General features: G+C 44.7%; 1 protein-coding gene across 1 annotated transcript in view; it reads left to right on the plus strand.

The window, feature by feature from the left end:
* The window catches only part of bbs9 (Bardet-Biedl syndrome 9), a 97,838-nt gene extending 87,966 nt beyond the window's left edge, over positions 1-9,872 (plus strand). The window contains exon 22 of the mRNA XM_030783151.1: positions 9,391-9,872. Coding sequence (XP_030639011.1) covers positions 9,391-9,872 — 482 coding nt within the window. The remainder of the gene's footprint in view (positions 1-9,390) is intronic.
* The last annotated feature ends 2,654 nt before the right edge of the window (positions 9,873-12,526 follow it).

A 12,526-nucleotide genomic window follows, 5' to 3' on the forward strand; every position in this document is an offset into this window, starting at 1 on the left:
TTGAGAGGAGGAGACTGGATCTGGAGCCTGTGTGTGTGTGTGTGTGTGTGTGCGTGTGTGTGTGTGTGTGCGTGTGTACTTTAACAAGCTTGTCAAACAGCTGCAGCCGTGAAGATGCTCTCTCTCCCTCTCTCTCTCTCTCTCTCGCTCTCTCTCTCTCTCTCTCTCTCTGTCTGTCTGTATCCTGGGGCGAGAGAGAGCTTTAACAGCACAGTGGAGACCAGTCACACAAAGATACTGGTCCTGCTGGGGAGGGAGGGCTCCGCCAAGCTTTGAACTGGACATTCCTGACATTCACGGTCAAACGATCCACTCTGGAATTCAAGCATTCGTCTCCTGGTAACAATCCCCTCCGGAATCCCACCGCTCATCTCCGCACATCGCTGATCCCAAGCCTTTGGCAGGACACACAGAGACAATGTGTGCATTAGTAACCTCACATGCTGTTTCCCATTGTTTACCATTACTCACTTTTACTCAGACTTGGTAAAACCAGCCTTGTGTGTGTGTGTGTGTGTGTGTGTGTGTGTGTGTGTGTGTGTGTGTGTGTATGTGTATGTGTGTGTCCAGTCTCCTGTATTCTGTCTCTGGTGAAATGATAGAATGGCTCCTGTGTTGAAGAGATTTGATCAGATCTAGCTGACAGATCCTATAATGGGGCTGTGTGTGTGTGTGTGTGAGAGAGAGAGAGAGAGAGCTCTTTGAGACTGAGAGAAGGAGACATAGCTTAACTCTACGATAAAGGATCTTGTGATCGCTAAAAACTCTAACTCTACTCCCCATCCTTCATCTCCAGCACAAACCACTACCGCAGTACACCAGCACTCTTATCTTCCTTTTTCAAGGCCTGGGAAAAAAAAAAAGACTGTGAATTGTAGTTCTTTGTGCCTGCCGTGTCATTAAGGGTTGAAATGCTGTGTGATTTGTTCCGCACTGCGGGAGAGGATGAGACATTTTGGGGACTATGAGCACAGAGTCTTTCTTGTTTCCAAGAAGTGTCTTTGATTGAAATATTTCCTGACATTTTTTCCCCCTTCCTCCTTGTTCCCTCTATTTTTTTTTTTTTTGAAGCGCTGTGTGGTTTTCAGTGTATCTCTGGCACAGTCTGACCTTTGGACAGTTGAAGCGCTCGTGACCAAAAACAAAAATTAGTGTCCTGCCAAAGAAACACGCGTGACCCCCCGCTCGCCCTGCGGATCAGAGTTGAGTATTTTGACAGTGATGAAATCTTGGTGTTTTATGAAGTGCAGGTTAATCTTTACTCCCCCTCCATCTTTTAGGTTAGACATAGGATGTGTGTCTGTGGCCACTGGTTTAGAATGAGCTGCCGTGGGTTGGGAGATCAACAGAAACTGTAGAGCATGATTAGACATGTATCAGGAGCTTATCTAGAAACTTTAAAAGTTTGAATTGATTTACTCATCTGTTTGAGAGGGAAATGATTACAAATCCAGGTAGTTCTGAATCAAGGCTACTGAAGTTTGTATATTGTGATATTGGCCTGTTTATTACACAGAGGGATTATCAGAGTTTTAGTGTGAGAGACGCCTTGTCATTGACAGTGGTTCTACTGAAATGTAAAATCTGTCTGAGAGGGCCTGGATTTTAATGGGGAAAGTAACCCATTTTCCTATGATATCTGCATGTTATGACACTCACCTGGTCATTTCGTGAAAAACACTCGGTTTCCGTTGTGGTCTAAACTGCCAGCGTTTATCACACTGTTAACAGCGACTGATACACACATGTTGAATTCTCAAATAAATTTTTTTTTTTTTTTTGTACGTACAGCAAAGACTTATTTCTAAACAGTGTTCAGGTCTTCTACATGCTGCGTAATCTGGTTAATAATCTTCGCATTCATTCTCACAAAACAGCACTTAAAACTGTCGGCGCTTAAAACAGGAGGTTAAGCTATTTTGGCTCGGTCAGCCTTCAGAAATCGTACACTAATGTACTTAGTGGATTTCAAAATATAAACAGCGGTAAGGTTGGTAAATATTGGGCTTCTGAAATACCATATCAAAAAAAAAAAAAAAAAATCACATTAAGGATTTCATTAAATCCTTGATGCTAAAGGAAGTAAGGAAGTAAACATTATAATGAGTACACATGCCAAAAAGGGTGAAGTCCCTGTTTAAGATGCAGCCCATGGGAGAGGGAGCGAGAGAGAGGAGAGTTCGGACAGAGGAGCATTTACAGGAGCAGGTAGGGGAGGTGCTGAGGGAGGAGGAGGTGGGATGGAGAGGTGGTCCAGGCTAAGACCCAGCTCTAAGGTAGAGAAAAACCCAAACCTTGAGACGTTGTAAGTGCGTAAGCAGAAAGCTCCCTTTCCTCTCCAGTCTCTCTGAGCCGAAGGGAGAACGCAGTGTGAAAATGCAGCCTGTCCTTTATTACGACTGAGTCACCTGCAAGAATCCAGAGCTGAAGAGAACTTTCCTTACCAAAAAAAAAAAAAAAAAAACGTTTCTTCTGAGGTAGAAATTGCAGTTTAATGTTTTAAATGGATCTCAGGGGGTTTAACTCAACAATGAGCACCTGTTTGAGGTTTGGAGACCGAAATAGATTCTTGACTCAATCCAAAAAAAAAAAAAAAAAAAAATCTGAGAGTGTTTTTGCAAATATCGAGCGTATATATTTTAGTCTTTGAGTCGGCGGTTTGATTTCTGTGAAAATGGTGGGTTGTTGGTGCTGAAGCTCTTGTTTTGCCGGAGGGTAAAGCAGTGGTGAACTATAACAGTGTTAAAACAATTCAGATGGAATCCTCCGGCATTTTCATACAGCCTGTTCTGCCGCAACAGAGACAGCCTACAGCCGGCCAGAGAAAAAGAGACCACAGCTTCCCCTGCATAAAAGGGCTGCAAGCGAGAAAACGTGTTCCCGGCTCTTTTGTGTGTGTGTGTGTGTGTGTGTATGTATGTGTGTCTGTGTTCATGTGTGTGTGTGTGTGCTGCTTTTATTATGCTTTTGCAATACATTTTTTATTTTTGCCCATGTGCACTCAGACTATGTTTATGTATAAAGTGAAATGTGTGTATGCGTATTCATATGTTTCGTATCAAAGTGTGTGTGTGTGTGTGTGTGTGTGTGTGTGTGTGTATGTGTGTGTGCCAGGCCTACCATTCTAATTGCCCGTCTTAGATGTGGTACAGCTGTATGTGGGCAGAGTGCAGACTATGCAGGCAGTGTGAGTCGATGACTGAAAGAGAGACAGTTCTAAAGCGTACGCACGTGTGTGTGTGTGTGTGTGTGCGCGTGCGTGTGTGTGTGTGTGCATGTGTGTGGACGCCTAGAGGAGAGACGTTTTGTACCAGGGCGTAGACAAGCACAGAAAAAATATCCTTGCTGACCACCGGAATGATCCCACTCGTGCCACACCCTCTGAGGCCAAGAGCTCCCCAGCGTTACCAATCAGCCATCTCTCTCTCTCTCTCTCTCTCTCTCTCTCTCTCTCTCTCTCTCTCTCTCTTTCTCTCTGTCCAGTTACTAAATTCCATGAGGCTTCTATTCCTTTGTGGCACAGTCTCTCGCTGTGTGAAGACTGATGTCACAGGCTGCTACAGAGAACAAAAACAACGTCATTAGTAGAGGAGTCACACCCAGCAACACTTTTACTTTCTTTGTTTTGAGTGGTTTAGTCGCCTGTGTGTGTGTGTGTGTGTGTGTGTGTGTGTGTGTGTGTGTGTGTGTGTGTGTGTGTGTGTGTGTGTGTTGTGAAAATGTTTGGGAACAGGTCATTTATACAGAAATGTTTGAGGGCTCCGCGTGTTGGTGGAGCTGTCACCGGATGACACAAACATATCGACTGTGCCTACCAGTGCATTCCAAGCCCTGAAATAGTATTAAATCAACCAAATAAATAAAGTGAAGCTTCACCACAACTACGACTCACTCAGACATTTCTCTCTCTCTCTCTTTTTCTCTGTCTGTCTCTCTCTCTCTCTCTCTCTCTCTCTCCCTCTCTCCCCCCGTGGGGTCACACACACAAACACACAAATCATTTTGGCTTTGGCTTTGGCTCAGACTCCGCTCATGTCTGATAATCTGGGGAAAATGGTCGCTTGGCGTCAGCTTCAGGGACATGATCAACGCGTTCTGTCAGACTGATTAACCAATAAAATGAAGAGAATTTCTCTCTAAAGAGTATAAAAGACAACACCCTGTCACCTAGAAAAAAGTCTCACCCCTTTTCAGGTTTTGTCCCTGACTGTCCGGAGGTTTTATTCTCTGAACGAGACACCACGCGCTGATGGAATGGTCCTGTAAGTTTTGACTGGATGCTGTTGAATGTATAGAGGCATTTATATTTTTCGGTCAGGTAAATTAAGGAATACTGTACTAATGGAAGACAAGGAAATGACAGATTAAATATAGAGGTAAAGAGAATAAGACTGTTCTAGAACTCATGTGGTTAAGAAATGATTAAAGTGGGGCTGGGCAAATCTGGCAGGGACAGCTATATAAAATAAATAAATAAAAAGAAGAAAAACTAGCTCAATAGCTTGTTTAGCGGAAGGATATTATCCGCCTCTTTATATGATCCCAGTGCTTATTCCGGCCAATTTTCTTCCCGTTTCATTCACCTGCTTACGTCTTCAGAGTACAGCTACTCCTTTTTTTTTTTTCCCTCTCGCTCTCTTTCTCAAACACAAATCCTTTTTTTCCCCCTCCCTATTGACCTTTTGAAGGAAATCTTGGAAAGTCGGAGAGGCATTCATTATTTCTGAATGGTGTGTTTCTTGTCTCTCCTCATGAAAATGCTTTGCTCTTTTAAAGGTGTGCCACTGGTGTTCAGCTGCCATGAAGTTGTGATGTGAAGGCACAGTGTCCCAGACATTGAGCTAGGCCTTGCCTTGCTTAAGACTTAAGGCGGTTTCTGGCTTTGGGTTTTGGCACTTGGTCTTGTTGTAGCTGCTAGCCAGATATGTATGTGGCCACTTCTCCTCTCTTACATCACCCCCCCCCCCCCCCCCCCACACACACACACACACACACACACACACACACACACACACCCCTCATCCCCATCACTAGGTCTTCCAAACATGGCAGCAGAGAGATGAATGGCTTCTGTTTAGTCTGGTGAAAGTGGAGGGGGCGTGAGTTTTGGTGGGGGTCCACGAGGAGACAAAGGCAGGAGTGTGTGATGTTATCTTTGGGCATCTGACACCCCCCCCCCCCCCCAACTTCACGAGGAACCTAACCACACTACTGAAGTTGTCTCTATACGTTTGTTCTACCCCCTTCAAACCCCCCCTGTCACACCAACTGTGGACTGATCAACTGTTTTATTGACAGGACCTGTAGAGCCCATAGAGACGTCACATGGTCACTGGGAGCTGACACAGAGACCTGTGTGACAGAACACGTTCGTTTAGCAGACCCAGATAGTCCTCTGCCTCGTCCATCTCCCGCCACGGGCTTTTTGAGTGTTGTCGACTTTGCCAAGACATGAGCAGAGAAGTGGGAATGGGTTACGGCCTCATAAATCCAAACCACAAATCTTTCTCTCTTTATTTTGTTGTTTTCTGTCCCTGTTTCCTCCCTCCTTCCCTCCCTCCCTCCCTCTTTTCTCTCAGCTTGGATGTAATTTGCTTGATCTTCCACTCGTTTACAGGAAGGGTTTACTGGCTTAGACTCTGTGACTTGCTGGGATTAGGGTTGGTGTTTACTCAGCCGTGTTTGCCCTGGCCCTCTCCAGACCCTGTAACCCGTTGCAGTTGATGAGTGTGTTGCCCGAGGGCACTTTTCCACGGCGCAGGTGTACGCTTGGCTCCCACAGAGCTCAGGAGAGACCACCGCGGCCACCTCAGCCGGCAGACTTTAAAGTCTCTGCACCGATGGGAGCGTTTAGCCTAGATGGCTGGTTTCTGATAACGTCTTATCCTTTATTGTTACGAGGCTCTGAGAAAACCAGGGGAGCTCGCTTTCACACGATGCTACAACTGAGTAAACTAAATATCATTCCCAAGCTGTTGTTGTTTTACATCTACACGTACATTTGTTTGTTTAGAGGACGCTTTTATTCCAAGCGACTTCCAGGACAGGCAGAATACAAACCAAGCATGTAGCCATTAAGGAGCTGTCTGTTGCATAAGTGCCACCAATTCAGTTCAGTATCAGACAAGAGTGCATGAGTGTTGAAGGAAAACGAGAGTGTTGTTGTTGTTGTTGTTGTTGTTGTACCCTTACACAATGCCCGTGTTGCCTTTCATTGTGAGTGAGGCTACACACATCACAGAGTCTTGGATCTGGTGATCTGCAGCGGCGATGTTTATAAAACATTGCTGAAAGGGATGAAGCCTCCCGCATAGAGTCAGGACTGACAGAGAATGCAGGTGTTTTGTGTGTAGCCTGTCTATTTTGACTATAGCCCTTTGGAGAATCAGCGAGATCCGCTCTCCACTATTAGAAAGCAAGCCAGCCAGAAAATCTGTGCTTTGAGAAGTGGAGATGGACACTATCCTGACTGAATGCTATCTTCATGTTTACAGTTCTGCTCCCCCCCCTGCCCCTGCCTCTCACTGTGTCGCTAGACCAGAGTTCACTGTGATTTAGTCTTGATCTATAAATCAAAACACACACACACAAACTGATATACTGTTCTCCATCGTGGAACTGTTGTTCTGAGATATGACATTGGCGGATGATGACAAAGTCTTTAATAGTTTTGTCATCAGATTTTTCCCTAGAGGGGATGTTTAGAGCTGTTTAGTCTGTGTGGCCGTGTGGTGTTTGGCATTTTCTCCGTTTCAAAGGGTTTTTAGAGCATCTCTGATGTGGCCTAGCCAACTTGTTTAGTGCCAGGGGAGAGGGTTTCCTCTATATTCAAGCATAGTATTATGGACTTGTGAATGGTGCACCCACTGGAGGCAATGCCATTCCAGTCAAACTCTGCAGAGGTGCGTCTTACATCTGGAATTCACGGTTCAAATCCCAGCTCTGACACACTCGCCAGCTGTAACTGGGGGTCTACAGAAACATAACTGGCTGTGTGCCGTGGGTGGGTGTGTCCGCCACGATCTCTCTTTCTCTTTCTCATTCTCACACACACACGCACACACATGCACACTCTCACACAGTTTGTGTACACTCCCATGTGCACAGTAACAGTTGCTATGCTGTATGACCTGGATTAGTATTGGGCCTATTTGACAGCTTTGAATGACTGTGGATGCATATTCCCACAGCTCGCTCTCTCTCTTCCACACACATACTCACTCAGACAATAAGATTCATATATTATGTTAGCTGACATGTCCACTCAAAAATATGAGAGACACACATGCAAGAAGGCAACAGTAAATCTGCTGAATCTGCTATATATATATATATATATATATATACACACACGCACAAATACACACACACACACACACACATACATACATATTTATATATATATATATACACACACATATACAAAAGAAGAACACAATGTCCAGACACATATGTACCGCACAGCGGTCACACGTTCCGGCATCTTCCACCAGTTCACACGCTATCCCATGCACAGTTACTTTCCCACATAGAGTATAAAAACATTCATTGTAACACAGCATCAATAAACTTCTGTGAGTCTCCAATTCAAAGCCATGTTGGCACACTGTTTGTATATGTATGTATGTATGTGTGTATGAATGGGTGTGAGAAAGACTGAAGGAGAATGGGAGTCCTTTAGTCAGCACAGTGCTCCTGCACATCAGCCTAGTCCTGCCCTTAAATGCGTGATTGTAAAAGATCTGAAGCCTCGGCGGCGGTTGACTGATTGGACTGATTTCTACTCCATGTGTCAGAAATGGAAACTAAGAGCCAGTAGCTCAGCATTATAAGCGGCTGCTCCATTTTTATACCCAATCTTTACTAGTGCTTTTAGTCTGTTCACACGGGGCCTCTCGTGTTCTCTCTGTTGCGTGCGGCTTTTTTTTTTTTTTTTTCTTTCTCAAGTCTCGTTTTCCTTTATTTGACTCTGTTTTTCTTTGCGGCTGCATGGTATTGTGGCATCGGGTCGGGTTGCCCCACCAAAAGAGAGCTCGCCATTGGACGGTTTTGTACCATCTGACCGCTCTCGACGCGCGGCGATACCTGAATTAAACCGCCAGACTGCTTCGGCCGTCTTGCAGAGACGCTCCTAAACCACCATCACGACATCTTGTGATCCCCTTAAAAAAAAAAAACAGTAAGTTTTGAAACAGCTCCTTCAGTACAGGAGTGCAGCACTCAAGACGTCATCCATTCAAATGCAGATGAGTGGTGGTGATTGTCCGGACGCCACGGCGCTGTTGTCACCTTATCAATGGGCTGATCAGCTGTGGAGGGAGATGAGACCGGGGGTTGGGGACGGCTCCTTTTGTCATGCGCCAGGTGCCGTTGTCAGTCAGCGTCAGTCCCAGCAGACAGCATGAGGCCGGCTCTCTGTCTCGGCCAGGATCAGCGATCATACTCACTGAGCATGCTCAGCTCCCAGACCTCAGATGACAGACAGAACTAACCCTTCATCACCAACCCCCCCCCCCCCCCCCCCTCGTCCCTCCAGAGTGCAGCTGAGCTCAACAGTGACAAGCCCCTGCTAACCTCTGTGGTGTGAGACAGTGTGCTAACCTTCACACCCCCCAAAAAGTGACCCAGTAACCCTCAGGGCAAGCAGGGCCAATCCCTTACACCTGCCCGTTTGGTGCCTCTGGACCAAGGGTGGGTTCTCTCCTTCGGTGCCCCTTTGCAGACGGGTCATGTTGGGAATTAAACTTTAGAGGGGGATCCCACTTAAAGGAGCATCCAGAAGGGAGAGTTTCATGCAGCAGAACTTGGAGCTATTTCCCCCAAGAGCCTGGTAGTAGTCACGTGTTTAATTAGACTACCACTTCTGCGGTCGTCTTATATTACAGGCTCCAGAGACAGGGACAACTGCGTCGAGTCAGGCCTCGCGTCGGCCAAGTGAGCGTAATGAGTTCACGTGCATGTGTGCGTGTTTATGTTTGTATATGTGTTTGTACTTTTGTACACTTATGTATTTAGGGTCACCAAAGGCATTAAGAGACAATGTTTGGCTCCTTGTGGAATGCGTTAATACAACTATGCAAGAATGTCAACACTGGGCTTCAATGTTATCTTTGACCTCTGAATTTAGCCAGCATATTTCACCTGATATGAAGGAATGAGAGTGGATTTACATGCCTTTCACATACCGGCCACTATCAAACAAAAGTCACTTGACGTTTGATAACAAGAAGTATTTTCCCTTGAGAGATTTTTTCCTGAAATGTATATCAGCATCTATGAATCTATTAATAGCCTTTTGGGCCATCATCCTTTTGACATTGAATGGTGTGGATGTATGTGACTGTCTGAGCCCACTCTGATATTTGTTTTCATTTTGTTTCTTTTTTGCAGATTCATCCAAAGAACCATCAAAGAAAGAGAAAGACTCAGGGAAGGAATCTACTAAGGAAAGCAAGACAGACTCTGCGAAAGAGCCTGCTAAGGAATCAGTAAAGGAACCAAAGAAGGACTCAACAAAAGACAAGGAGTCTTCAAAGGAGCCAAAAGAATCGAAGAAGGATTCGGTGAAAGAGTCTTCAAAGGAGTCAAAAGAATCAAAGAAGGATTCGGTTAAAGAGTCTTCAAAGGAGTCAAAAGAGTCAAAGAAGGATTCGGTTAAAGAGTCTTCAAAGGAGTCAAAAGAATCAAAGAAGGATTCGGTAAAAGAGTCTTCAAAGGAGTCCAAGAAAGAGTCCTCTAAGGATAAGGACTCAACAAAGGAATCAGGAAAAGAGTCTGCAAAGGACCCTGGGAAGGACAAGGTGAAGGTGGCAAGGAAGACATCAGTAAAAGTCAAAGAGAAGAAAAAAGAGCCAGAGGCAGGAGATGGCTGAGAAGACCATGCAGCAAGCATACTCTCTCTCTCACACACACACATACACACACACACACACACACACACACACATCCACACACACACACACGCACACACACACACATCCACACACACACACACATTCACACACACACACACATTCACACACACACGCGCGCACACACACACATGCACACTCCCAGGTATATTCACATATAAAGACACTTAAATACCATAGCTTTGGATCCCTCCTATTCTTTCCCTTTCATTACCTGGTCAGCTCTGGTCTGTGAATGAATGCATTTGAATATGATGTGTGAAATTTAATACACCATCTCACACTGAGGTCCAGATATTACAGCATTGTGAGTTAGCGTCTCAACAGCAGTAAAATAAATCAATCAATCAAAAGACCCCATGTTGCATCATGGCGCTTCCCCTCTGCGAGGGAAACTCTTATAACCAGGAGCCTGCTCTCTGAGGGGCTTAAATTTAGACGTAATCGTCTTGGATGGAAACCCGCCGTCTGTCTGTCCATAATCCCTCTGTGCTAACCAAGCCGCCCACACAGGGGCACTGTAACGTGCGCCCCACCCGCTCACCCCCTCGCGGGCACCACGCCCCGCTACGCCACCTCACCCCCAAAGCTAAGAATAAATCCTGCGTCTGCCGCATTCACTTCTTCTCCTTCTTCCATTCATTCATCCATCCGTCCGTCCGTCCAGCTCGGGTCCGACGAGGCCACGTTCCCCAGCCCAGCGCAGCACTCAGTCTCTTTTCTCTCCTGCCCATGCTCCCACTTCACTGAACTTCTCATTAAGTACACACACACACACACACACGCACACACACACACACACGCAACTATGACTTAGAAACACTGACACACATAAACTATTATCTATTCAGACGGGGACTGGAGAAGCTGCATGGGGAGGACCTGTACATTCCTGAATGGGAAGGACCTGTTAGTGCATAAATTGGTGGGACCTGTAAGTTCACGAATGGGTAGGACCTGTAAGTTCATGAATGGGTAGGACCTGTAAGTTCATGAATGCTGTTTTAGTCAGAGAAGTGATGCACCAGACAGATCTGTGATGATGACTGCGCAGACTGGATTTTCATGTTCGTTCATTTCTCTCTCTCTCTCTCTCTCTCTCTCTCTCTTTCTCTCTTTCTGTCACACACACACAAACACGCAGACACACACTCTGTCTCTTTCTGTATGTGTGTGAGTGTATGCATCTTTTCAAATATAACCTGAGACTGCGTGTTCAGTCGAGGCATTGATTAGTTGGTTTAGATTTTATAATGTTCCAGGTGATGAGCTAGATCTGGCTCCTACTGTTTTTATAGGGGAAAAAAAGAAGTTATTGCAAGTGGTAGTGAGAGATAGCATTGTGAATTTATAAACCTCTCTTTCTCTTTCTCTTTCTCTTTCTCTCTCTCTCTCTCTCTCTCTCTCTCGCTCTCGCTCTCTCGCTCTCTGTCTGTCTGTCTATATTTTTTAGTAAGAAAAGTTTCTGATATTGTGTTTGCTGATGGTCAGAGTGTTTCAGTGACAGATTTTGTTGTGTATGTGTATTTTACAGGGAGATCAAATAAACTGAAAGGGATACATGAACAGCTGACAGTGCATTGTTCTTTGAGGCTCTCCATTTGTTTGTATAATAAAATCCCATCCTCAGGTTAATTTGCTGCATTATGTCGGCTTTGAGGTTTGTTTAGTTTTTTTTACTATTATTATTACTGTAATTTCTAAGAGGTAAATCAGCCATTTGTTTCATAATTGATTTTGTTAACATAATATGAACTGTTTAAAAAAAAAAATTTCTTTTGTTTCTCTGAACATCGCTGACCTGTATAAAAAAAAAAAAAAAGGAAGAAAGAAAGACAGAAATGTAGGAGCTCTGTAGAGAAGTGTCCCGGTGCCACGTTTTCATAGAACCAATAAAAAAATAAATAAAATCCCCTTGACTGCATTTCTTGAGAGTAATGCTTGACTTCTCTTTATGAGCATTCATCTATAATATACTACATCTGACATGTTGACATAGTTCACTCTTCAGTAAACAATACGTTCATTCATGGTTTTCCCTACAGTTGATTCACATGCAGTATGCAGTTGTTTACAAATCATTAAAGCAATCGTGAATGTTCAGGACCAGACACTTGTGTGTGTGTGTGTGTGTGTGTGTGTGTGTGTGTGTGTGTGTGTGATGAGGAAGAACAGCAGTATGCAGTAACTCTGCATTCTAGTGGGATCATTCTCTCTGTATCCCTCTACTGAAAGGAAAAGCACTGTGAGATTCCTCATTGTCTCATTTCAAATCTCTTGTTCATCTTGTTCCATAAAGCACAAAGGAGGCATATTAACTTTGCTCACTGATGCACACTTAAACCCAGTACTGTCTGATTAACTTAATCTCACATTCTAATCGCTCAGCCAACTTCTACAAGATGAATAAACTTAGAGGACGATGAAATAACCATAGATTGTTGTCTTTTTTTCAAAGCTGTCTTTCTCTGGCACAGCTGAGGTTAGATAGAAACTGCAGCCAGACTCTTCGACACCATTGCTTTGTCAAAGGTCAGGCTCCTTTTAAGTGGCAGTGCCCTTGGACCACAGAGAGGCTACGTGATGCAGTTGTGTGGGTCTGTTCAGGGCTGGGG

Source organism: Chanos chanos, chromosome 8, assembly GCF_902362185.1.
Source record: "Chanos chanos chromosome 8, fChaCha1.1, whole genome shotgun sequence".
Classification (NCBI taxonomy): domain Eukaryota; kingdom Metazoa; phylum Chordata; class Actinopteri; order Gonorynchiformes; family Chanidae; genus Chanos; species Chanos chanos.